The 25013-nt window shown below is 49.5% G+C and overlaps 2 protein-coding genes across 4 annotated transcripts; one reads left to right on the plus strand and one right to left on the minus strand.

The window, feature by feature from the left end:
- Positions 1 to 1428: 1428 nt before the first annotated feature.
- LOC307070431 (SERTA domain-containing protein 2-like) lies at positions 1429 to 7649 on the plus strand. Its single transcript, XM_079728887.1, has 2 exons — positions 1429 to 1623; positions 6383 to 7649. The coding sequence occupies exon 2, from the start codon at positions 6387 to 6389 to the stop codon at positions 7533 to 7535; it is 1149 nt and encodes a 382-aa protein (XP_079585013.1). The 5' UTR covers positions 1429 to 1623; positions 6383 to 6386; the 3' UTR covers positions 7536 to 7649.
- Positions 7650 to 10696: 3047 nt separating this feature from the next.
- Positions 10697 to 23668, minus strand: aftpha (aftiphilin a). Of its 3 annotated transcripts, none has more exons than XM_079728880.1 (9): positions 23516 to 23668; positions 20862 to 22518; positions 19196 to 19368; positions 18481 to 18610; positions 17855 to 17911; positions 17437 to 17556; positions 16770 to 16833; positions 15357 to 15480; positions 10697 to 12481 (listed from the first exon to the last, which is right to left on the minus strand). In XM_079728880.1, exons 2-9 carry the CDS (start codon positions 22488 to 22490, stop codon positions 12337 to 12339), a joined length of 2442 nt encoding a protein of 813 aa, XP_079585006.1. In that variant the 5' UTR covers positions 22491 to 22518; positions 23516 to 23668; the 3' UTR covers positions 10697 to 12336. The 3 variants fall into 3 exon arrangements, with proteins under 3 accessions (XP_079585006.1, XP_079585007.1, XP_079585005.1); XM_079728881.1 differs by having other exon boundaries at positions 16770 to 16830; positions 23466 to 23668; XM_079728879.1 differs by having other exon boundaries at positions 23466 to 23668.
- Between the last annotated feature and the right edge of the window lie 1345 nt (positions 23669 to 25013).

The following is a 25013-nucleotide window of genomic DNA, read 5'->3' on the forward strand; positions in this document are numbered from 1 at the left end:
ATATGATCTTAAGAAGGATTCTAGCATTTTACCGAATGGAGTCAAAATAATGAACCTTTAGCCTTCCTCAACCTACCCGCAGGGTCAGGGTTCAGGAGGCATGCCTGCAATAGGTTCCCATGAGCAGCCATGAGGAGTGGGCTTGGATTGTTTTGGAGAGTGATAGTAGTGCTCCGTTCACTGGGCTACATTGGCCACTTTGTGCCGTAGGTTGGCCATCTTTCACATCTTGCACAAATCTCCCATCATCTCTGTCAAACGTACTGGGGCAGTATGAGATCCAAATGGGCAGGATCTGAGTATGGGAGTGGTGGTGGGGTGGGGGTCAGCACCTCATCCAGATGGCCCCCATCATATCTCCATTCTGAGGCCGTCAGTGGTCCCTGCTTACCGCTCAACCCCCCTCTAAAAACCATCATGCTGCGCCGGGTCGGGGTGATAGAGGCAGCAGCTCTGACTGCTATAGGCTCTGAAGCCATTCACAGCATGTACTCTGTCCCCTGCCAGTGCATTATGCTGAAAGCAAGGCATGTGCTCGCAGACACACACACACACACACACACACACACACACACACACACACACACACACACACACAGACACACGTGTTCATGCATACACAGGCACACGGTGATGCATATGTACAAACAATAGGTACGTATATGCACATAGGCCTAAATATGCACACACACACACACACATACACACACACACAGACACACGTGTTCAGGCATACACACACAAACACACACACACACACACACACACACATACACCATACACAAACACACACACACACACACACACAAACACAGACACACGTGTTCAGGCATACACACACAAACACACACACACACACGCACACACGCACACACACACACACGAAAAAAACAGTTCGCTTTAACTAGTCAAACCGGTTCAACTCCTTTATCCTCAGACGTTCAAGGTTTATGAGGTTTGGTGAGGCCGTAATAACGACGTTTTAGGCGACATACACCTACATGGTAATTGTGATGTTATATTAACGTTTGTCGAATGCTATATATTATATATGTAACCTCTATTCACATGTTATTGACATGTTATTCTTGCAAACAAGTTTTGCGCTATCTGGCCATATTAGGCCCACTGCGTGCAATGATTAAATAGCTGAGATACTTGTGGTAACACTCTCACTGCGGGGGAAGTCAACGCAAGAATGCTCAAAGGAAGAAGCCAGTCCGCTGATGGGTTCATGGCAGCCGATCATATTGTCCTCCAATTTGAAAACTCATCTGAAGAGATAGAACAAGCGATACGACTTGAGTGACGCAGTGTAGCCACTATGAGCCCCCCCCCCCCCCCCCCTTCCCCCCCAGTCCACTGTGAGCTGAGTGAACCTGACGTCACACCGCTGCTGGCTGCTGGTGATCGGTGACACATCGCCTCCCTCGCCTCTCTACTCGTTGCTCTCGCCATTGTGTGGAGGAGGTCTCCGCGTGTCTCTGGTCCGCGATCAGAGACGGGAGGGTAGGGAACAACTGGAAGCAGCAGCGTCGTCGATGTCCGTCTGCACCGCCTCGTCTGAACCCTTTCACCGACACCCATGCAGGATTTGAAAACCCTCAGACCGAACTACATGTGGTAAGTTAAGGTTATGTTCCCTACAGCACGCTCTCTACCCCGGTGCATGCTCGGAGATAACAGAGTGGCATGTACCCCTCCTCGCAAGGCTTTTTATCAATTGTCTTATTCTAAACGCTGGTGGGAATAGGGATAGATAGTATATAGATAGTATATAGATAGTGGTTAGATAGTAGGCTGTATTGTGTCTCCAGTCACGCTGCCCTGAGCGTGTGGAGGAGACCGTCTGCGTTCCGTTTCTAATGTTGCGTCCTCACTGCGTAATAACGCCGCTCCTACCGCCGGCTTCCTCTGAGGAGCACCGTTCTTCTGGTTCATACACGGACCGATTTTGATTTGCAATCACAGCGGGTTGGTTGTAACCCTTTAACTGTGTGAGTGGCAGGTGGTGGTGAGTACCCCCCCCCCCCGCCCCCATCACACACATAATCTGGTGCCTTCTACTTTGGAAGTTGGGGCAGCTGTTGTGACAGGTTTAGACACGGAACCGTAGGAACTGTAAACATGCCTACTTGTTGTACCTTCAACCCATGCATTAAATAGGAGAACAGTATGAGCGCCAAAGGGCCCGCGGGACATATTAAGCTTTAAACGTGTAGTGTTGGCCTCATATCCTCCGCAGTCCAGTGTCCCAGGGCAGCAGGCTGCGGGTTTGAGAGCGTCTACCCCGCCAGTGAAGAATGTCTTCCTGTCTCTTTAAAGGCTGCGGTGGGCGTGGCCTCTGCAATGCAACTTGTGAGTGAGTCCAGCCAGAGCCCTGACCGACGTGCATGGGGCCCCCGACAATTACTACCTTGTTTGTGCATTATTCAAAGCGAGCGTCACAATAACCTTTAAAACTCGGTAGCGATGCGATGCGGTGGTGGGCTGAGCGTTTGGTAGTCAGATGTCTTCATAGCATATTGGCTATGAAGACATGCTTAATATATTTTGTGCTATTATGAATGTGGCACAAAAAGTGAAGCCCTGCAACAAAGTGATACGTTTGATCCAAATTAATTAACGGAAGAGCTAAAGACCGAAATGAGTCACGTGTGAGTCATTCCGGCCGTGGATATCAGGTGTGAGGAGGAGCGCATGCATCGCTAGCCAAAGTCCATCTTTACTGGCTCCGAAGCGGGCTGTCGCCACCCAGCTTGTAGCACCCACCCCCTGCTCCCAGTCACAAAGTTTACCTCATTATTATAGCCAACAGGGTCCTGTTTGGTCATGCATAGCGATCAATAAAACACAGCTCTTTTCTCTCTCTTTTCCCACCGCTTTTAGACCCCAGACTGAGTGGGTAGTGACCACAGCCAAATGGCACAGCAGCCTTATTGAGCTGTGTCTCCTGTCAGAGATATTAGCTCTGCTCTCCGCTCACTATAAGAACAGTCTTCCCTTTCAAAGGGATCCCAGGTGGAGTTCTGCTTCAGACGCAGCGTGCAGCTGAGGAACTGGTTCCTGCAGGATCGGATGGAAGCCAGCAGCCCCTCGGATCACGCAGACACAAATGCATTCAAACGATGCCCCTGATCCCCGTCTTAGTAGAAGTGTTCGGACAAAGATCAGTGGAAGTACAGATCCTGTGGTGCTGCTCGGAGACGGCTGTACTAGTTGGCCCTATAGAACGTTGGGTTACGTTGTACAGCCTTTAAAAAGGACATAAGATCAAATGCAACAGCTGGTATACTATTGCTGTACGACATGACAGTACTACACCAATATCTGCCTATTCCAACGCTGTTAACGACCCCTACTCTCCTCTATACGCCCTATTTGAGCATACATACAGGGCATTGGTTATTGGAAAAACAACAACAACCCTCTGGAGGGGGTCTCTGACATCATCACTAGGTCCTCTGTGGTCTGGTTTGGGGGAACCCTCTGGAGAAGTTCTCCTTCCACCTTGAACCCTGAGGAGAGCGGGGAACCCCAGGCTGGTGTCCTAGGTCTAGCACAGAGCCCCTGGGACCTATCATAGGGTGGTCCTAGGTCTAGCACAGAGCCCCTTGGACCTTTCAGAGGGTGGTCCTAGGTCTAGCACAGAGCCCCTGGGACCTACCAGAGGGTTGTCCCTCGAACACCATTTCCAAGACATCATAGACGTGTTGATGGACGGCTGCAGAATATGTTTTAGTGCTTAAGTTCTGAGAGAAGGTCAGAAGGACTTGATGTCAGGACATGGTCAATGTGTTGTCCTCTATAAGCTACACTCCCTCAGGGAACAGGGAGACAACGTTCCCCAGAAACCCAATCCATTGAAGCCCTCCATGAATAAACCCTGTGATGGGGGTCCGGCCCTAGGTCCCTGTCCCTGGTGGTCCCCCTCCTGACTCCCTGGCTTTGGCCTGCCTCACCTCCTTGGTTTGTCTCCCCAACCTCCATCCCATTTTGTCTCCCATTATGTCTCCCACTCAGCCTTTCTCATCCTCTTCTCCTCCCTTTGTCTGTCCTTCTTACCATCAGCCCCCAAACGTAGCTGGCCTCTGGCATTCTGTCTCTCCCTCCCTCCCTCCTTACCCCCCTCGCTGCCCCAACCCTGACTCAGGAGTGTGGGAGCAGATGGTGAGTTCCCCCTCGGCGGGCCCCCACATGTGAAGGAGAGAGAGCGAGAGAGAGAGAGAGAGAGAGAGAGAGAGAGAGAGAGAGAGAGAGAGAGAGAGAGAGAGAGAGAGAGAGAGAGAGAGAGAGACAGAGAGAGAGGGAGAGGGAGAAATGAATAATTATATTGGGTTGGTAGGGGGTAGTTTGAGTGTGTGTGTGGCGGGGGGGATTGCTTACAAAACCCATGTGACAGCAAGGCACTCAAATACAGACAGCTCAGTCGCACACACACACAAACCACACACACACACACACACAAAAACGCCTCTATCTGGTTCTGGGAGTTTACAGTGTTATATATTACCTCTCGTATTGGGAGTTTACCTTCAGTGTTGTTATATTTTACCTGTCGTATTGGGAGTTTACCATCAGTGTTGTTATATTTTACCCCACACCCTCCCTGTGGTGTGCAGAAGCAGCTGCACTGGGGAACGGATAACCCTTCCCCTCTCACCACCGACCCCACCTCCACCACCTCCACCACCTTCACCACCACCACCACCACCACCCCCATAAGCCCCACCCCCACCTCCATCACCTCCACCATCTTCACCTCCACCACCACCACCCCCATCACCACCACCCCCACTTCCACCACCATCAGCACCACCACCACCCCCAACTCCACCACCATCAGCACCACCCCAACCACCATGGATTCTAGATCTGATATCATGTGGTCTCCATCAAGGGATGGTCCGGACAGGACTTTAGTCCTCACGCGTGTAGAGTTGGCGCTGGTGGTGAACACAGGACCGACATTGAGTAACCTTGCTGTGGAGCAGACTGGGGGGGAGGGGGTGGACCAGCCTAAACCAGTAGACGGAAGTCTTCTGTTTCCTGTGTGGCCTGACATCTGTTGTACTGAGTGGGAGGTAGGAGTCAGTAGTACACAAACACGCGCGCGCGCGCACACACACACACACACACACACACACACACACACACACACACACACACACACACACACACACACACACACACACACACACACACACACACCAGGGTATCAGCTGACTTGTCCTCACATGGTACTGGGGGGGGGGCATATTTGGAGAGAAAGTGACTTTGTTCCAAGAATAGCTCGGTCCATTTGGACTTCTCGAGTCTAACTTCCCCGTACCAAAAGCTGTTTTTGAGTTCAAAGGTTTTCCAGACTCTAAAGGGCTGATTTTTGTCTCACATTCACACAACACAAGGACCACACAGATTCTTGAGGCAGTCGTGAACCTGTTTTGGTTCTGCGTCAGGTTTTAGTAAACGGACCAATCACAGCCCTTGCTGCTGCATCGCCTCCACGGAAGGTTACATTTTTGGGAGGCGCACGTCAGGCCCTTGCTGTGGGTGTAAGGAGGGTCCGCAAGGACGTAACGGGTCCGTAACCCCCTTGCGTTGCGTGAACGTGGGACCATAATCAGCCCTTAAACCAGCGGGGGTCAGGCCTGGTAGTCCTCTACGTCTCTACCCAGGCACCAGCGGGGATCAGGCCTGGTAGTCCTCTATTTCTCTGACCTCTATTGCCTCTTTCCCACCGACAGTACCAGTTCAACTCGCCACTACTTGGTTTGGTTCCAGGCACGTTGTGTTTCCATCTAGAATAGTACCTCTTCAACGTGGGCGGGTTGCATAGCACGCATGCACATGCTTATCCACGCGACACATAAACAGACAGGGCTACACACAGGAGCATCTCCAGCTCTCTCACGGTCCACGGCGTGTTCTTGCGCGCTGATCCTGCGGTGTTCAATAATCATCACCATTGTTGACTGAACGCTGATGCTAGTATTTAAAGATGCCGGTGTCGTGCTGAAAATGGAATTCCCGCCTGAAATCGCACACCCTCTCCGTGCAAACATGCGATTTCAGACGGGGATTCCATTTTCGGCACAATACCTGGTGTCAGGTGTCAGGTTCAGACGTCACGCTCGTCCAGTGGCGTAATTCCCTGGCCAATCAGTGGCCAGCATCCTGTTTACGTTTCACAAAAGTATCGGATCAGCTCTCATTCTCATGCTCTGGTCGGAGTGGTTCTCCGTCACCGGACCAAGGTGGAGCCCAGGTTCAGGGTTCAGAGTCCAGCATGCTGACTTCTCATGTTAGTGCTGTAGTCTGTGGGCTTCCTGGCTCTTCTCTGCACCGCTGCTCTCTGACCCGTACCTCCCCCCTGCTGCAGATCCATGTGGGGCCCGGGCGTGAAGAGGAAACTGGAGCAGCACCAGGATGGTGAGGAGGAGGATGGGGGAGGGGAGCGGCCGTCCCCCCCCAGGGTGCCTGGCTTTTCCTCACGGGCGTCCTATGCGCTGCAACGGCAGATGGTGCTCAACATCTCCCTGGTGAAGCTGTACCGCCCGCCGGCGGGCCGGGCCGACCCGGGCCTGCAGCGTCGCATCCTCATCAGCAACGTCATCCGCCGTATCCACGATGACCTGCGGCGTGAGGGGGGCGTCCGGGCGCTCTTCCTGGCCGTGCCGCCGCCGGGCGTCGCCGAGCTCGACGAGGAGAAAGACGGGTGCTACCTGGGATCACCTCCTCCTCCCCCTGCCTCGCAGGCCTCCTCCTTTGGGCCCTCAGGGCCGGAGACCTGCTTGACGCCGGCCTCGCTCCTGGAAGAGGACCCACCCCCTTTCTTCACCCTGCCGCCCTCTCCGTCCTTCTCCTCCTCCTCCCCTCAACCGCTCCTCCCCCAGTCCCCCCCCCAGCACCTCCACCCGTCCCGGCCAGTGGGCTTCTCCTCTGCTCCGCCCTCGCCGCCGCCTGAAGACAGCTTCTCCTCAGCCCTGGAGGAGATCGAGGAGCTGGACTCCTCCTCCTCCTCCTCCTTAGACTCTAGTGCCCCTCCTCCCCTCGCTCCCCTGCCCACCTCCAGCCCCCCTAGGGAGCCGCTGGCAAGGGCCCCGGGCCCCGGGTGGGACAGGGACATAGAGATGGAGGCGGAGAGACGGGTGGAGATGGAGGAGGAGGAGCAAGAGGAGGAGGAGGAGGAGGAGAGGGAACTGGTGGAATACTGCCCCACCTCCCCACCCCGCTCCACCGCCCTCGCCCGGCGCCCGGTGGTCCCGTCGGGGGGCTTCCTGACAGACTTCGCCATGGACGATGTGCTCTTCACGGACATCGACACCTCCATGTACGACTTGGGGCCCTGCGGCCCCCAGGCTGCCGGGGCGGGCCCCGGGGCTGGCGCGGGGCCGACCAAGGTGGTGGCCGATGACATGTTGGTCAGAGCCATTTCGGGCTACGGCGGCGGGGCCGGGGGCCACCAGGGCCAGCCCTTCAGGATGGACCTTGCCGAGCTGGACCACATCATGGAGGTCCTGGTGGGCTCCTGAGGGCCAGAGCTGGACCACATCATGGAGGGTCTGAGCTGGACCACGTCATGGAGGGTCTGAGCTGGACCACGTCATGGAGGGGCCGGTGGGTTCCTGAGGGCCCGGGGTTTTCTTGAAGGCCTTTGGGTGCCTGAGGGCCAATGTTCTCCTGAGTGCCGGTTGGTTCCTGAGGGCCCGCTGGTCTCCATTGGGCCGGTTGGTTCCGGAGGGCCTGCTGGTCTCCTTAGGGCCCGCAGGTCTCCAGAGGGCCGGTTGGTTCCAGAGGGCCCCGTGGTCCCCTGAGGAGTGGTGGGTTCCTGAGGGCCGGTGGGTTCCTGAAGGCCTGGTGGGTTCATGGGGGCCGTCGGGCTCCTGAGAGCCGGTGGGTTCCTGAGGGCCGGTGGTCTCCTGAGGGCCGGTGGGTTCATGGGGGCCGTCGGGCTCCTGAGAGCCGTTGGGTTCCTGAGGGCCGGTGGTCTCCTGAGGACGGTGGGTTCCTGAAGGCCGGTGGGTTCATGGGGGCCTGGTGGGCCCCTGAGAGCCGATGGGTTCCTGTGGGCCGGTGGTCTTCTGGGAGCCGGTGGTTTCATGGGGGCCTGGAGGGTTCCTGAGGGGCCCCTGACGGCCCTGTGGGTTCTTGAGGGAAAGCGCCGAAGGTGTTCTCAATGTTGGGAAGATGTTTTTTTTTACAACCTGAATGAGTGGAGAGATTGTGTTGCACACTAATAGATTATATTAGAATCCATCTTACTGGGAGTCTGTCAACTTGCGTTTATCTACTGGAGATTTATGCTAAACAAGCCACACAGAAACTTATCTGAGTCAACACGTAGAGCTTGTGAGGGAGGTGCAGTCTAAAGCAACAACAGAGCACTGAGTGACTCATCTACATCACTTTGGAAATGTTGTCTCCTAGTTTGACCACAAAGGCTGTCATCATGACAGCATCAAGATGAGACCGTGTTCTGTTTTCGTCCACTAGATAGCGGCAAACTGACATGAGTGCTGGTGTAGTCTAGAGTTTCTCCTTGGGGGGAAAACTCAGTTTTTCAATTTTTCACAAGCAGCTTATTCGACACAAGCAAATGAAACCATCAACATGCTAATGTAGCTCTAGCAGACCCAAGTATTTCAGTCAGTTTCATGTCAGTTGCCTCACTTCTCATACTTTCTTTATAAGCTTTATGACAAGCAAAGTCTTAGGAGATAGTCGAGCCTTTTAAGTGAGGTTGCTCGAGACTAGCATCCTGTTGCTAGTACAATGCCAGCTTTTACAACTTTTGACTTTTCAAAGCTTTTTACACCACTGGAAATAGATTACTGTGTAATTTGTGTGTTCTTAACAATGCATAACATTCGGTTAATACCCAGGTTATAGAATGGAATAAGGCCATATAAATGTTGGTCATTCTTTTCTGTGGCTATTTCAGAATTATATGAAAACAACCTTTTGTACAGACTGCTTGCATAAAGAGGTATTGTCAAGAGGATTTCTAATGAAAAGAGTGCCTTTATCTGAGGTATCGCCAGTCTTTACCAAATGTTTATTTTGCCAATGTTCTTTAGCGACAATAAAAAAAATGAAGAGTTATATCCTAAAAAACTATTATATTATCGTATTATTATATTTTATATGTTGTTTCTTTGGTACAAAATGTTAGTCAAAATGTTTCTTTTTAATATATATATTTGAAATGTGTTAATGTAGCCGCTCCTTGTGTATGTTGTTAAAACTATTGATACTAGTTGCATTTTGTCTAAAAATGGACCATCATTTGTTTTAGTTTTTCAAAGTCTGAAATGTTCCGAGGATGCCCTGTTTCACAAATACTCACAAAAGTTTGGAGATTTACCAACTAATGGAGGAGTTGTATTTCTTGGTGAAATAAATTTCTTCATCAAGTTTGATTGATTAATAAATGAATATACTCGTTGAAGGCCTAATACGGGGAACCAATCTCTCTGAATCATTGGCTTGCTAAACTGGAGGAACATAATATTTGAAACCTTGAACCTGCTACCAAACTGCTAGTAAGGCTGTTTTATCAGAACTGTTGAGGGCTGAATGGATTAGGTTTAGTGTAAATATACATATATATATATTTATATTTATATATTATGCTGCACTGGCTCCACCAAGCAACACAACACCAGTCTACAGTCCTACACACAGGTTTTGATTCATAAACATACGCGCCTTTCTAAGTTAAATAGTGGATGTTAATAATTCCAGTGGCATGGATGTCAATCAGTGGTGAGCTGCATGGGCATCCTCTCTGAATCCTCTTTAGGAGTGTGTCTTGATTGATCAATGGGAGGAATCACGTCTGCTTTACAGGGAACATTTAGATCATTGCATACATTTTGACAAATCGCATTGAATGGATACGTTTCACCGAGTTCTCGTAGTCCTCCGGGGGACTGGGACCACATCACATCCAGGACCCGAGGGACTGGGACCACATCATGTCCAGGACCCGGGGGACTGGGACCACATCATGTCCAGGACCCGGGGGACTGGGACCACATCACGTCCAGGACCCGGGGGACTGGGACCACATCATGTACAGGACCCGGGGGACTGGGACCACATCATGTCCAGGACCCACACAGATCTAAATCCTCTATACCTGCTGCTTCCTAACCAGTAGGCCCATCACACAGATCTAAATCCTCTATACCTGCTGCTTCCTAACCAGTAGGCCCATCACACAGATCTAAATCCTCTATACCTGCTGCTTCCTAACCAGTAGGCCCATCACACAGATCTAAATCCTCTATACCTGCTGCTTCCTAACCAGTAGGCCCAGCAAGCAACATCCACCAGCCAGGCTTCACTTTACCTTTGGTACGGTAATGCTACGAGTGAAACAGGAATGTCATGTTTATTCAAAACGGTCAAGAGGCATTCTGTAAAACCACCTGGTATCCGACGGTTTACAATCTGCCTTCATACCAGCGACGTAGGGGCGATCAGAGGTGTAGCCATCAGGATGCTCTCATCGCTTTAAGCCTATGATGTAGCAGTGTGTGATGCAGCAGGCTCAAATGGGGTTTGTCATCTACATAGCAGCTTCACATATATGATCAGAAGGAAGCGCTTAACTCGTTGACACCTTAAGCATGATGGAGCTGCTTCTCCAACTGTTAATTTGAGGCACAGCAGAAGAAGAAACCAATCCTTCTCTTAAATTACTTTAATTTCTTGTGTACACTAAATGTAAAGTTGACACACGTAAAGTCTTGAAGAAGCCGGGCATGCACGCTGACCTTTGACAGGCTCTTCAAGTCAGAGGACGTTTCCATAGGAAATTCCCCATACATTTACAGTTCATAGTTTTAACTGTACAGTCTAAAGCCACAGTGGACTATGATTACATCCATTTCATCTTTACAATGTGCAAAATCCTCCTGGAGAGACGGGGTGACAGTGGTACGACAAAAATAAAACTAAATATTAAGATCAAACAATAAGCTGCAAACAAAGCAAATGAAAGAAACAAACAGAAATGCACTTCATCTTGGACAGTGCAACTAACTGAAGCCAAACTATTGGTCCCTTAATTCCCTTGCAGGTCGACTTCTCAGACAGAGCTTTGATAGTTTCAGTGGATCTTACCAGAACATTATTCTGCTTCATCAACCGCCAGCACCAAACCACCAACACCAAGACAAAAAACATTAAGATAAAACAATAATCCCAGGACCAGAGTGTTCCTCTCTGCTTGGTATCAGAAGCAGCCTCCCCTGCAGCCCTCCTCTTAATGACGCAGACGAGGGGAGGGTGATGGACAGAAGGGACAGTCCTAGTCTTACTAGCAGTGTACTAGGAGTCCTGGGTCAACATAATCAAACACTTAAAAGGTGACATATTATACCAATAGGTGTGAGCGTGATTAGCCATTACAAGCCGTTTTGAAAATCTGCGTCTTCTGACATCACTAGTGGGCTATTCCACCTACATATGTGCTGGATAAATCAGTCTGCCAGCCTACCCAGTGGACTGTAGCAAACGTTGCTCATCTATCCAGCACACATCTAGTTGGACAAGCCCACTTTTGATGTCAGAAGATGCAGATTTTCAAAATTGCGTGTAACTGCTAATCACACTCACACCTGATGGTATAATATGTCCCCTTTAAACACAAAGGAAACTTAAAAGATCATAAACACAACAGGCAAATACATTGGACTGGATTTCGCAGGCAGTGTGGTTTCAAGTTTATACAATATATATATATGTATATATATTAAATATGCATTTTATTTATACTATACATTTACTTACTTTGATTTAACCTTTTCAGGTATAATGCCAGCTAGAGTTTCCTTCAAAAAGACACTGATGCACTTCCACTAGACAGCAACATAGGAAATCAAACCTCAAATAATGATCTAAAGGATAAAAACTAACTCCACAGGGAACCGGGGCTCTGGGAGAAGACATCCGTCCCCATTATGTACATGAGTGATTACGCCCCTATCGCTGACCAATCACAAACAGGACTGCCATTGGATCAAATTATGTTGATATCTTTAGTTGAGCCCCCGATATAGCTTCCCCCACACCCCCAGGCAAGGAGCCAATCACCTGCTTAAAGTTAAAAAATAATAGTAATACGCAAACCCAACATCAATTAAAAAAGATGGGGGGGGGGGGGGGGGGGGAAATAGAGTTGCTTAGAACCCAAAACCTCAGCCACCAAAATAACCAAAGAAAAACAGACACAAAACCAACAACACACTCAAGATATGGTCAGCAGGATGAGTATGATAAGGAGCAGGAGGAGGACCGCGGCGGTGCAGAGCACAGGAAGGGCTCTCAGTCGGGCGTGGCCCTGGAGCAGCCTAGGGGTGTGAGGGTGGTGGGGAACATCAGGACCTTGGCCTGCATGAAGGACAGGTCGGGCAGGGAGGCCATCACTTTGGCCGCCTCCGCACTCAGGTGCTCCTCCTTCTTGGGCTTCCTGTTGGACCGTAGGAAGATACAAATAAGGACAAATAAACACTTAAAGAGCTGGTGAACCGACTGCTTAAACTGGAACTATCTTAAAGAGCCAGTGAACCCACTGCTTAAACTGGAACTATCTTAAAGATCCAGTGAACCCACTGCTTAAACTGGAACTATCTTAAAGAGCCAGTGAACCCAATGCTTATACTGGAACTATCTTAAAGAGCCAGTGAACCCAATGCTTATACTGGAACTATCTTAAAGAGCCAGTGAACCCACTGATTCAACCTCCGCCATCGTCCACCCTCTCTCTTAACGTGTTGTCTATTGTTGTAGTGTTGTTTATTTGCCTTTTGTTTGAGTGTCTGTACTGTCTGTATGTATTCCTTTTTGTAAAGCATCTTTGAGTACCAAGAAAAGTGCTGTAAAAAAACAATTATTATTATTATTATTATTACAGACCTGCAAACTCCTCAGAGTAAAAAAGGTGACAGTGTCACGGTCCAAGGACTGATCGGTATTTCGAGATATACGGCTACTCGAATTCTGAGCTACCCTGGGTGGGATTTAGCGTGAATATTCATTACGGAGGTTGTAGCACACAATACAATGGAAAGATTTCAAATGACGGACTTGGATGCAAAATGTAGCCCTTTATTATACAGAAATTTGCTGTTGGTGTATTAGCCTAGGACAACAGCCGTGCCAGATTATTTATCTAAATAGCCCTATGTTGTTAGAATTTACTAACTTTATGCAAGGTCTACGTTCGTCCAGTACTCGTCGTTGACTCTGTCCTAAAAATACAATATTATTGTAAATTATATCACATCAAAAAAGCGGTAGCTAACGTTAGTTGAATCAAGCAAACAAATAGCAGTTGTTTTTGCTCCAAAAAGCTTGATTTACCTCGAATTTAACATGAGATAGTTCCTTCAAATTATGTATGTTAATTTTATCTTCTAATTTCGATATAAATGCCTCTGAAGGGGTAAAATACTGGTAAGGCAGCAAAACTTCATAAAAAAAAATTAAAATCTTTTCTCACGTTACTTCCATCTCTGAAAAACACTAATGTTTAACAGTATGGATTTGTTTCTCCACTTGCTTGCGGACCGTGCCGTATAGTTTTGGCATCCCAATTTGGCTGAAGCGTGTGCGGGCAGATAACGCGTACCTGGGATCGAGTTATTTGACCATCTCTGTAAAGCCCTTTCTATCTACTTTTTGAAAGGGAACCATGTCCTTACACAGGTAAACAGTGACAGCGTTTGTTATCTCGTTCCACCGCTGGCATTTTGTCGTAATGACTGGCTTTGGAAAATGCCTGCGGAAGCAATGTGTGATATGCAGAGACAGCTTCACGCTACCAGCGTCTGTCTCGTACGGTGGGGAATGAGAGCTCGTGAAGGGACTATTGCGCAAGCAATACTCCCTTCACGCATGCATGCTTGCGCAATAGTATACTGCATACTGTATATGGTATATAGCATACTGCCTGAGAAGGCAGTATCGCTGTAAACCTGTCCCTGGGAAAAGTAACGTTGCGCTGAATTGAAAAAGGAACTATGTTTCGCTACATAGAAACTATGTACACACACCACTCAGACAGAGCTCCACACACACCGCTCAGACAGAGCTCCACACACCACTCAGACAGAGCTCCACACGCCTCAGAAAAGGCCCTCAGACGTCAAGAAACATCACGAATAGAAGCAAAGCCCCCAAGCAGAGGGGAACGTTGACATCTTGTTTTGGGGAGACTGGGAAAAACGTCAAAGTCAAAGTGAACTTTAACATAGGCTTTAACATAGGTTTTAACTTAACCCTGTTAAAATCCAAAGTGCCAGGTAAACAGGGGAGGCGTGTCATAGCAGCAAGGACCTTACAAGGACCTTACACTGCATGTTACATGCATTCAGTCTTTATTTCACATCAACAGATCAATGGCAGCATGCACTCATTCACAATGATGCCGCCAACACACAGCACGTTATGTCGGTAGTTCCTGCGCTGAGCTGATGTTTAAACAATGATGATTTTGTTAAAGGACCAATCACAGCCCTTGCCATCTCCGTTGCATTGATGGATAGTTAAAAAATATTGGATACACGTAAGCTACGGAGAGAGGCTACGGAGAGGGCTCTCCATGTCTACGTACAGCACTTTCACACGCATTTGAAAAGGCACCATCCAGGTGTTACTATCACCGTTGCTGTGAAAAAAAACGAGCTGTGCAAACCCACCTCACGACACTATTTCAACAACCCCTGTCTGGGAATTCAGAAATGCAAATGCCATAACCAAGTTTATTTGTGTTTTCATTGCTGCTGAACTACGGCCATTCTCCGTTGTTGACAAACAAGCAGTTTTAAAAAATGTCCCCTTAACTATGAACCGTACCGTCCTGTACCGTACCGTGACTTCAAAACCGAGTTACGTACCGAACCGTGATTTTTGTTCACGTTACACCCCTACTCAAAACGGTCAAACCGCAAATGCACTTTTCGTACTCAAGGGCAGCCATCTTAGCTACGTATCGGAAGAGGGCGGAGCCAGGCTGAGCCAACATTGGCGCATTTTCCACATAGCCTGCATTAATGGAGTCATTTCGTAGTTTTTATAGCTTTTACAGCTTTTTATAGCTGCTATGCGTAAAGAGTTCAACATTCAAAGCGGGATGTTTATTGCAGGGGAGGAGCCCCGGCGGCAGTCGCGATCTAAATTTCTGGTTAGTGCAACATGGAGTAATCGGTTTGGAACGACACTGACATCTGAAAATCAGCGCACTTAGTGAGTGTGGATGGTGTACTACGTTTATGTGTACTCATGGAAGTATTGATATCAGAACACAGCAAAGGTCTCCTCCGACAACACCGGTGACCTCTGACCTGGCGGAGGTGCTGGTCTTCTCCATGGTTGACATGAGGCGTGCGAAGGCGTCCACCACGCGGCGGCCGGAACCGGTCGAATCCAGCTTGGCCGTGGTCAACTCGTACAGCTCTGGATCTACGCCTGAGATCGGGAGAGAGCAGGCGTACAAGTCAAACCCAGACAACCGGAGCGCACGGCCTCTTCCATGCAGACGACAATCAGCAGACGCCCATTAGACCCGTCATGCGCTGAAGAGGACGCAAGGGGACACAAGCACCACAACACACTGTCCTGGGGGGCAGGAGGGTTGTCCCGCCGGACGCCTCCAGCGGGACCTCCAATGAGGAGGGGGACTTCACAAAGAAGCAGGGAGGAAAAAGCAGAGCAGAAAAGCAACAGAAAGAAGCGGGGATGCACCGACATGGCTGCCATTACTGACAGCCCGTGTGGTGCCTGATGTGGGATGGCGGCTCTGTGGAGGAGCCCTGTGTTGGGTCGCTCTGTGTCAGTACATCCTGAACTCAAAGCACCATATAGCAGAAGGAAGCCCCATGCTGCTGACCTGGGATAGAGGTGGAGCTGCTTGGGCCCGAGTCCTCAACGGGGCCAAAGAAATCCAGGTTTAACAAAGAGGAGCCTCCGCTCGCTGCATTGGGCCACGCAGGGCCCGGGAGAGACCAGGAAAGACAGACAAGAGAGAGAGACCAGGAGAGACAGAGAGACAAGAGAAAGGAGCAGCCATGGTTAACATGGGTGGGGGAGGGAGAGAGAGAGACAGCGAGAGGAGCAGCCATGGTTAACATGGGGGAGGGAGAGAGAGAGTGCAGCGAGAGGAGCAGCCACGGTTAACATGGGGGAGGAAGATAGAGAGAGAGAGAGAGGGAAGAGCAGCCATGGTTAACATGGGGAGGGTGAGAGGGAAGAAGAGACATGGTTAACATGGGGGAGGGTGAGAGAGACAGCGAGAGAGCGAGGAGCAGCCATGGTTAACATGGGGGAGGGAGAGAGACAGAGAGACAGAGCGAGAGAGAAAGAGACAAAGGAGCAGCCATGGTTAACGTGGGGGAGACAGAGACACAGGGGAGAAGCCGACCAGGAGAAAGGTGAAGTAATAGAGCGGGGGGGGGAGGGACCGGCCTATCAGGAGACGCCATCTGTTCACTTTAAGAAAAAAATGTTTCTGTGGTTCGAGCTTTTCAGTTTTTGAATAATATCATTTTTGTTTTTAGTAAACGTACTTGATAAATGTTATGACGGGTCATTTTAAATGACCATCTTTAATTTCTACTGTAAATTAGGACCAAGCCCTTTCCTATTGTATTCCCTGAGTGGGTGTGGTCTTCATCCCCCACCTATCCCTGTATGCTCTGAGGCTGCGGAGGGAGCAGGAGAGAGGAGCAGGAGAGGAAGAGGAGGAGGCAGACACCTACCATCCAGGGGGTTTGTAAGGCCACTGCTGCTCCAGTCAAACTGGACAGGTGGGAGGGCCTCCTGCTGGGAGCCGCGAGGACAGGACCGAGAACACAAACACAGAGGAGGGGACTGGTGAGAACATCCTACTGTCTGCTGACTTATGGAGCCTTCTTTCTAGACTAACTGGTTATTTTGGGAGTCATGCCTGGTCGCTGAGAAAGGTAAATAACCCTGCAAAGCCATATCAAACGCACTAGATCGGGGCAGGGAGGCTGCGTTCCCCGGCCACTGAACTATCAAGTGAGCAGTGTTCTCCGTGTTGATGAAGAGGGCAGGATGATGCACAACCATCCAAATCTAGTGGAGTCATCTTCCTGCTGAAGGTCTGCTCACAGGTCACACAGGGCTGAAACCAAGGGTGTCCCTTTATGGCTCTTTTACACATGACTAGCAGCAGCTAAGCAGTAACTGGGAGGTAGAATCAGTAACAGCAGTACGTTGAAGCATGCCCAGACGTTAGGAACACTATCCAGGAGTAGCAGGGCTCTACCTCAGATCGACCTTTCAAGGACAAAGGACAAATGCAGGATGAAGTCCACCCGAAAAGGGCACTGAACAGTAGTGAACATGCTACACATCCCTACCAGCATGGAGTGGTTCCTGGAGGTGTGAGTGATGAGGTACCTGGGCCGTGTCTGGACAGGGGCTCTTCTCGGTTCCCAGCGGAGGCGCTTGTGCTATGGAGGTGATCATCTCTGCGGCCGAGATGGGTTTCACAGGTTCTTTGGTGGGTTCCAACATGCCCTGCAAAACACACACACTCAGCGTCTTAGTAGCTTACATTTAGCCTGTGCTACGCCAAGTAAAAATGCTTTGAATTAAAGTTTTGCAGATGATTTTAATTCTCAAAAGGGGTCACTGGCCTCGTTGAGCAACAGCATCAGGCCTGAATACCATGAGAAGCGGGCTGGTTTCTGTTCTACTGGTCCCAGTGAGGGCTGGGTTCTGTTCTACTGGTCCCAGTGAGGGCTGGGTTTTGTTCTACATGGTACTGGTTTGGAGGGTCTAGGTAGGAGCAGCGGTTATGATGCAGAGCACTCACCAGGCTGGCAGCATACATGGGGACGATGATGGCCTGCTTCTTCTGGCCTGTGAAGAGCTGATGACGAGAGAGGAGGTTCAGGAGACCACCAGAGCACTAATGAACTGAAGTTATATTTCTAGAAGCAACACAAAAGCCAATATACTATAGTATTTAAAAGGTCAGACGGCCGGTCCTTGCTTTCCAAATAATGTAACCTCTACGTTGCAATATTCACCAACCGGTTAGCAATGTAAAGATGAATGGAAGGCCATGATAAATGAAAGCTTAATTTGAAGGCATTGTGTAAGACAATGATGCCATAACATAGCAGGGCCTGGGTGAGCTCAGGGGCCACCAAGTGGAGGACCAGGTCCTGGGTGAGCTCAGGGGCCACCAGGTGGAGGACCAGGGCCTGGCTAAGCTCAGGGGCCACCAAGTGGAGGACCAGGGCCTGGCTAAGCTCGGGGGCCACCAGGTGGAGGACCACGGCCTGGCTGAGCTCAGGGGCCACCAGGTGGGTTGTGGGGGTCCCCATCAGGAGGACCAGGGGCCACCAGGTGGGGCATGGGGTTCCCCATTAGGAGGGTCAGCGCTCTGGGTCTAGAACGGTTTGAATGTGAGCCGACTCTCGAGCCGCTACTCACGATGTTCCGGGTGTCAATGCCCAGGGAGCAGAGCAGCGTCTTGTTGCTATGGGAACCTCCCCACTGGTGCCTGAGCCCGAACGCCTCGTGGATGTCCAGCAGCTGCCTCCACACGTTGGCCCGCAGCGCTCTACATCGGAGCACACACAACACAGATCAATGGGTGGTTTAGTATATACCTGGTTTAAAGAGGATTTCACGGTGGACTAAGTACAAAGATCTTTTATTCCCAGGAACAATTTTTAAAGGGACTAAAAGGTTTCTAGCTTCTGGGGAAAGTTCCTGCGGTGGACACGCAACTGTAATGACTGGAGGAGTACAGGTTGTCCTGAGAGCCAATCACCACCACCATCATCCAGGAAAACCTGTCTTTTTGTTTAAAGGAATGTTGTTTGGCTCATCGTGGCAATGTGCTCCACAGGCATTTCTCCCTTTCCTCGTCTCTTCAGATGCTTTCACACTTCAAAAGTCCAAGAGCGACAGTTGTTCATATTTATTGATGGCTAAGACATCACATTAACGTATAACTGCTTAACCAAATCTTAACCTTAACTTTAATCCAAATCCAGTGGCTTTTCCAATATAATCTAAATACTAAACATTTCATGTGTGGCACCAAAACCTGTAGCTAGATTCAACGAGTCAGAATAAAGCTGACATGTCATAACTCTCTGCCGAGGGGTACACCTAGGATACAGGTGGGGACGTGACTAACCCGTTGGGTGGTGTGGTCCTCGGTCCCTTTTCAGGCCCCTGGGGGGCGCCCCCCGGCTCCTCCGTGGGCTCCAGGAGAGACTTCAGAGGGGGCACCTCCTCCTCCACCTCGGTGACGGGGTTCCCTGGGAAGCTCTGCTGAAACAGCCTCTCCAGACGACCTGAGAGCGCCACCTGGTACATGGTATAAAGATAATTATGAGCCTTTGATTGATATCCAGACATTTTTTGCTGAGACACATTCCTGTTCCCCACTTGTATTGAGTGGTGGAGTTATGCCCCTTCCGGTAGAGCCCATGGGACATATGAGATCGTAAAATATGAATGGGTTTCAATGGAGAGAAAGTAATTATTTTCTGGTCGCAGTCTTTATATGCACCGGATTACACATATGTTGTTTGTGGATTTAAATTATAATTTGTATGAGACTGTATCAGACTTTTCTATGGCCCACTGATGGATGACGATGCAGGAGTGTGGATCAGTGTGATCAAACTGCTGGAATGGTTTGTGACGTCGTCTTGCACAGAAGTCAATCAGACCGCAATTATATGACCCCTTTTTAATGCTGTCCCCGTGTTTGATTACTCAGCCGAAGCTGATCACTTATGGGGATGTTGTGCGATAACGTTTAACCACACTTTGTCTAGAGTCCCTATAAGAGGGCATCAAAGACCTCAGAATAGGCCAGGAATGAACCCAAAACAAATGGAGAGAGGGAACTCCATCCTTGACGTGGAAAGGATCTATGGGCCCATGAGGTTGAACTGTTTGTAGCGGAGTGGCTGTCTTGGAATGTGTGCAGCTATCGAATCTGCTGGGGCAGAAACAAGCTGGCAAGGTCACACTGGCTGGAAGGCGGATCCCTGAGATCAGATTACAGAGCCTAGCGTGCTCCGCTCCTGCAGTCTAAACATGCGCCCCCTCAGTGCTGAAAGGAAAGGGAACCGGGTCTACATTTCAAACTGTGAATGAATAACACGGCAGCAAAGGGCTTGCCCGCACCTCAGGAAGGTATGACTAGAACTCCAAAAGAGGGGTGAGAACATGCCAGCACAGAGGGAGGACTGGTGAATGAAAACAAGACATCTCTGCTCACAGTTTGAACGGTTGTTATCTAATCTGATGTTGAACGACGCCAGCTGTAAACGCAATACTCTGGTCAATTCTTTCAAACGATAATGAACCAACCAAATCAAACTGAAAAGATCTTGGATTCTACAGTCCACCCTCTACAACCCTTTTCACTCAGAAACCAAGTCCGCTGCCTGGCTAAGCTGCTGCAGACTGACCGGAGGGCATGTTTAAAGGACTCCTGTTTCCGTGACGCGGGTTTTCCGTGAAGAGGGTTTCAGTGACTCGCTGCTGCTGTCGCCCCAACCACCATCTTGGCCATTTCTCCGTACGATGATAATGACCCAATCACCCATCTTTAGTTAGTCAATGAGCAGGCCTGGGTGGGGAACCTCTTCTCCATCCCCCCCCCCCCCTCCCCCTCAATTAAAGGCTGGCACCAAGCAGGCATCCTGCATCAGTAGAGGTGTGAAGGGCCACTCTTAGGACATGTTTTTGTAATGTCTTTGAGATCTGCCCTCAGGGACTTGTAAAGTAACCTCAACCCAAGGACTGTCATATGCTTATTAAGGGCCCCTACTAGCGCTACTTACAGAATGGACCTCTGTCCTGCTGTTTGGGTGGTCTGAGGTTGGGGGAGGGGCTTCAGGTGTGGACCACTCCTCCTGTACATCTGGAGGAGTAGAGCCCTGCTCCCCATCAAATGCCGCCCACGAGTCCTCGTCTGCCGGCCCCGCCTCCTCGCTGAAGGCGCTCCAGCCCGCGTCTACTTGCGGCGCCACGTCCACCGCCACTGAGCTGAAGTTCCCGAAGCTGTCGCTTCCTGGGAACTCAGTGAGCTGGCCTCTGTCCTTGTCATCGTTGCTGTTGTAGTTGCTGTCCTCAAGAGGAAGAGGCTCCTCCCCTTCCTCCTGCTCCTCCTCTGTTCCTGCAGGTTCAAACCTTTGGGTGTTAAAATCCCCAAAGTCCTCGTCCTCTGGGTCCCCTGGGACCTGCTGGTCTGCGGTTGACTGGGTGCTGGGCAGGCCGTGCTCCGCCTGGACATTTAACTGGTCAAAATGAGCAAAGCCTTGATCACTGAAGCAATCCCCGCCATCAAAACCCCCGTCCTGGTCTTCTGGTGGTGGGCTGTGATGGTTGGGCGCAGTCGTGTTCTCCTGGGGGAGGGCAGAGGGCCCCGAGCCTGTAGTGCTGGGGTCCCCACACAGCTCTGGGGGGTCCTGGTCCAACGAGGTCTGAGTCTCTGTCCTGTTTCCAGTGGCCTCCTCCACTGAACGTTCAGTTGTTTCTTCCTTGCCGGTCCTTTCTTGAGGAGGGCAGTCTTTGCCACTGCCCGCTGTCTCTTCAGCCCCGTCATCACAAAACCCGTTCAGAGCCAGCGTTTCTGTCGTAGTGCAGACTGTATTCAAGTGCTCAGGAAGACAGTCTGGTTGTTCTGAGTTGGTATCTGACAGGCCGCCCTGCTGCTGGCGTGACGGTTCGTCTGGGAGCTCACAAGAGGATACGGATTCTGAGCCATCCAGTCCAACTCTGTGTGCTTCCTCCATGTCCCCCTCTAAAGTGATTCCCTGGTCTATGTTACAGTAGACTGGGCTGGGACCCTCCCGGAGTGAGCAACCCCCAACCGGGCTGTGTGAAACCTCTGCTGTGTGTGCAGTCGGACTGTCGCCGGCTCCAACATCTGCGAAAGCAGCAAAGTCTGCAAATTCGTCATCCCGGCTTTTAGGCGGGACAGCTTCTGTGTCCTCTGGGGAGGCTCCGGTTCTACAGCTGTTGACAGAATTTTGCAGTGAAGGGATTCCCTGAACATCAAGCATTTTAAACCCGTTTGTTAAAACCTCCGGGCCTTCGCCGTTGCAATCCACAGGGAGCTGACCGCAGGAGAGAGCCTTTTTAGTTTCTCCCACCGTCCTTTCCGAAGGGCCGCTGCTGTGGCGGCCACCGGACAAGACCCCGTTGGCCTTGGCCGGGTCCCCTTCCTGGGGGTGGGGAGCGGCGGTGCTCGGGTGGCCTGCCACACGCCCATTATTGAGGAGTTCAGGCGGGGAGGTAGCGTTGAGCGCCTGGACCTGGTTGAACGTGGTGGGTGTGTCAAACTCTGTGAGGCTGACACTGTGGGGGACGCTGGAGAAGCCATCAAAGTCTCCAAAGTCATCTTCCTCTTCACCATCCTCCAGCGGGGGAGGAGAGGAGGAGTACATCCGAATCACATCTGGCTCCATGATTCTCAACAGTTACTCCAGGATATTCCTGTAGGGAAACAGAAGATCATCAGATCTGTATTCTGAGGTGATCGGATCCATGCAAACATGTATTATGGGGTTATTAACCAGACACAGAAAAGTACTGAGGTGCTACTACAGCAAAGGAAACTTATAGGTATAACGCATATAATAAACAATCATGCATAATAACTACATATTATATGAAAACAACCTCAAACAAACGACTTGGGAATGTCTCTTCTTTTAGGGAGCTGAAACTTATACCCATTCATGTGTTCAACAAGTTAATACAACTTGGACAATTTCAATATCCCTGAGCAAACAGATACATAAAGTTTCGTTTGAAATGCATTTAAATTAGTCACATCTCGGCATGAATCCCGAGTCTACCATGACATGAAGAATATGAAGGTTCAGAAGAACCAGCATCACTCCAGGTATGTTACTATGGACAGGTGGCTGGGGTCTGTACCGTGGAGGTCCTCTGGACAAGCGATGTATACGGTAATTGAACCATTCCTAAATCGGATTAGCTCAATATACATCAGCATCTATATGGATATATATCTACATGGATATACGTTTATATATAAGTCCTGACCGAGTTGGAGTGGAAACACTGGCAGACTAACCGGCTAGAGGCGAAGCTAGCTCGGCTCTACACCAAACCTGTTTGACGTATGTCCCCAAACCCTTTTTATACAAACGACAGAGATTTGAACCATAATGCAGGATAAGACATTAAACCCTGTGCTCTCCAGCCCGGGTGGTGACCCTCTGATGACGGAGCCTAATGGGTGTCAACAGTCCATCAGTGTCATCATGAACTCAGGATTACCCGCTAGCACACAGCAGGTGGACGTGTGGAGAACACACTTCATGTCCGTGAAGACACTACGGTACGACCAGGCTCAGCGAGGAGACAACTTTAGTGGCTATCTGCGTAGCTAGCAGCTAGTAGCGACATGCTACCTGGGGGAGCTAGCGAAGCTTCCGGTTAGAGAGGAGCCGCGGGAGCTGACCGTGGGAGCGGGGCGGTGAGGTCCATGTCCCGGTCCACCGACGGACTCCCGTTGGATTAAAGTCACCAATCAGGAGGGAAACTATGAAAGACAACTGAGGTGCAGTCGGCCAGCTGAGGAAAACACTACCGGACCCGAGTCACCTGAACTCGCCCGACGAATACCCAGAATGCATTGCGTTGACATGACATCGGCAGGTTCCGGGAATCCTCGGTACGTTCCGGGGATCTTCGGTACTTAACTTTTTTCAACTATGCAAAATTTCTAAACAAGAGAAAACAATTGTTTTTGGAAGAACAATTTGTATTAAGAAAATAGTTTTGATGTCGGTAGTAGCAGGTCTACTTAAAATGAAATGCCCACATCATGTAAACTCACGCCCTGTATCCAAAGATATTCAGAATGAATTCACGTTTAGCTACTGGGTACGGTGTTCAGTTTCCTGTAAGAAATCGAACCCCTACCTGTTATATTATAGATAAAATAAATGAGTGCAAAAATTAGGCTATATCCCAATATATCGTCACCCTCTTAAAGTAATGGCCTAAGTCATATTTTCAAGTTGTTCAGAAAACAGAAAAAACTGAACCATATATAGAGTATATGATATTTATGAATCATTTCAAACACAAAGGTTATGACAATAGATTACTATTGATATACAAATAATGATGTCAGTCAATTGTGTAACATAAGAGGATAAGATGACTTAGGCCAATTTATGAACATGCCTTTGTGATTTACTAAATTTTGAACCTGACTTGGGCCGAATTAATTCTGGAATAAGTGAGGCAAAACAGTGGCCGCCATCTTGAAACGCTCATAAAATTGCCTAAGTCACTCTTGTCTAGTGACTTAGGCAAAATAAATTGGCCTAATTCACACTCTTGACACAGGCCATTACACTAAACGGGTAGGATCACATGATCTGTTCAACTGAGGATGTTGGGGATTTTACCAGAGGTGGCTAGCAGCACAAAGAGCTGATTTAGGCAAGAAAATCATTTTGGCAAAAAGGTGACTTAGGCCATTACTTTAAGAGGGTGACGATATGTAATCTATATAAAATCCTCAATTAATAATTGAAAAGGCAGACATTCTTTTACTAGAATGAGACAAAGTGTTTATTAACATTGCTTGCTCATTGAGCTAACTGACTCGTCATAAAAACATTTTTATTCAAGAATCAAAGTCGATACATAACTGCATGTCCACTAACAACCTTATTGTTCTGTTACCTTTAAAGGCCATGTTGCAGGGTTTATTTCCCAACAAATTTTTGCTATTCGCTTGTTGGTAATAAAGATTTTAACTGTTATCCATTGTATTTAATGTTGTTAGGTATCACAAAACGCAATGAAATACGAAAAAGTAGGTACTATTTTAGATGTTTGCTATTGATTCTCATTTCCCCCAGAATGCATTACATGACGTCACGTTGGGGAGACACGGACCAAATCCGCATTGAGACCCTTGAGAGTAGAGACTAGTAAGAGAG

This window comes from Pollachius pollachius (assembly GCF_949987615.1).
Source record: "Pollachius pollachius genome assembly, chromosome: 2".
Classification (NCBI taxonomy): domain Eukaryota; kingdom Metazoa; phylum Chordata; class Actinopteri; order Gadiformes; family Gadidae; genus Pollachius; species Pollachius pollachius.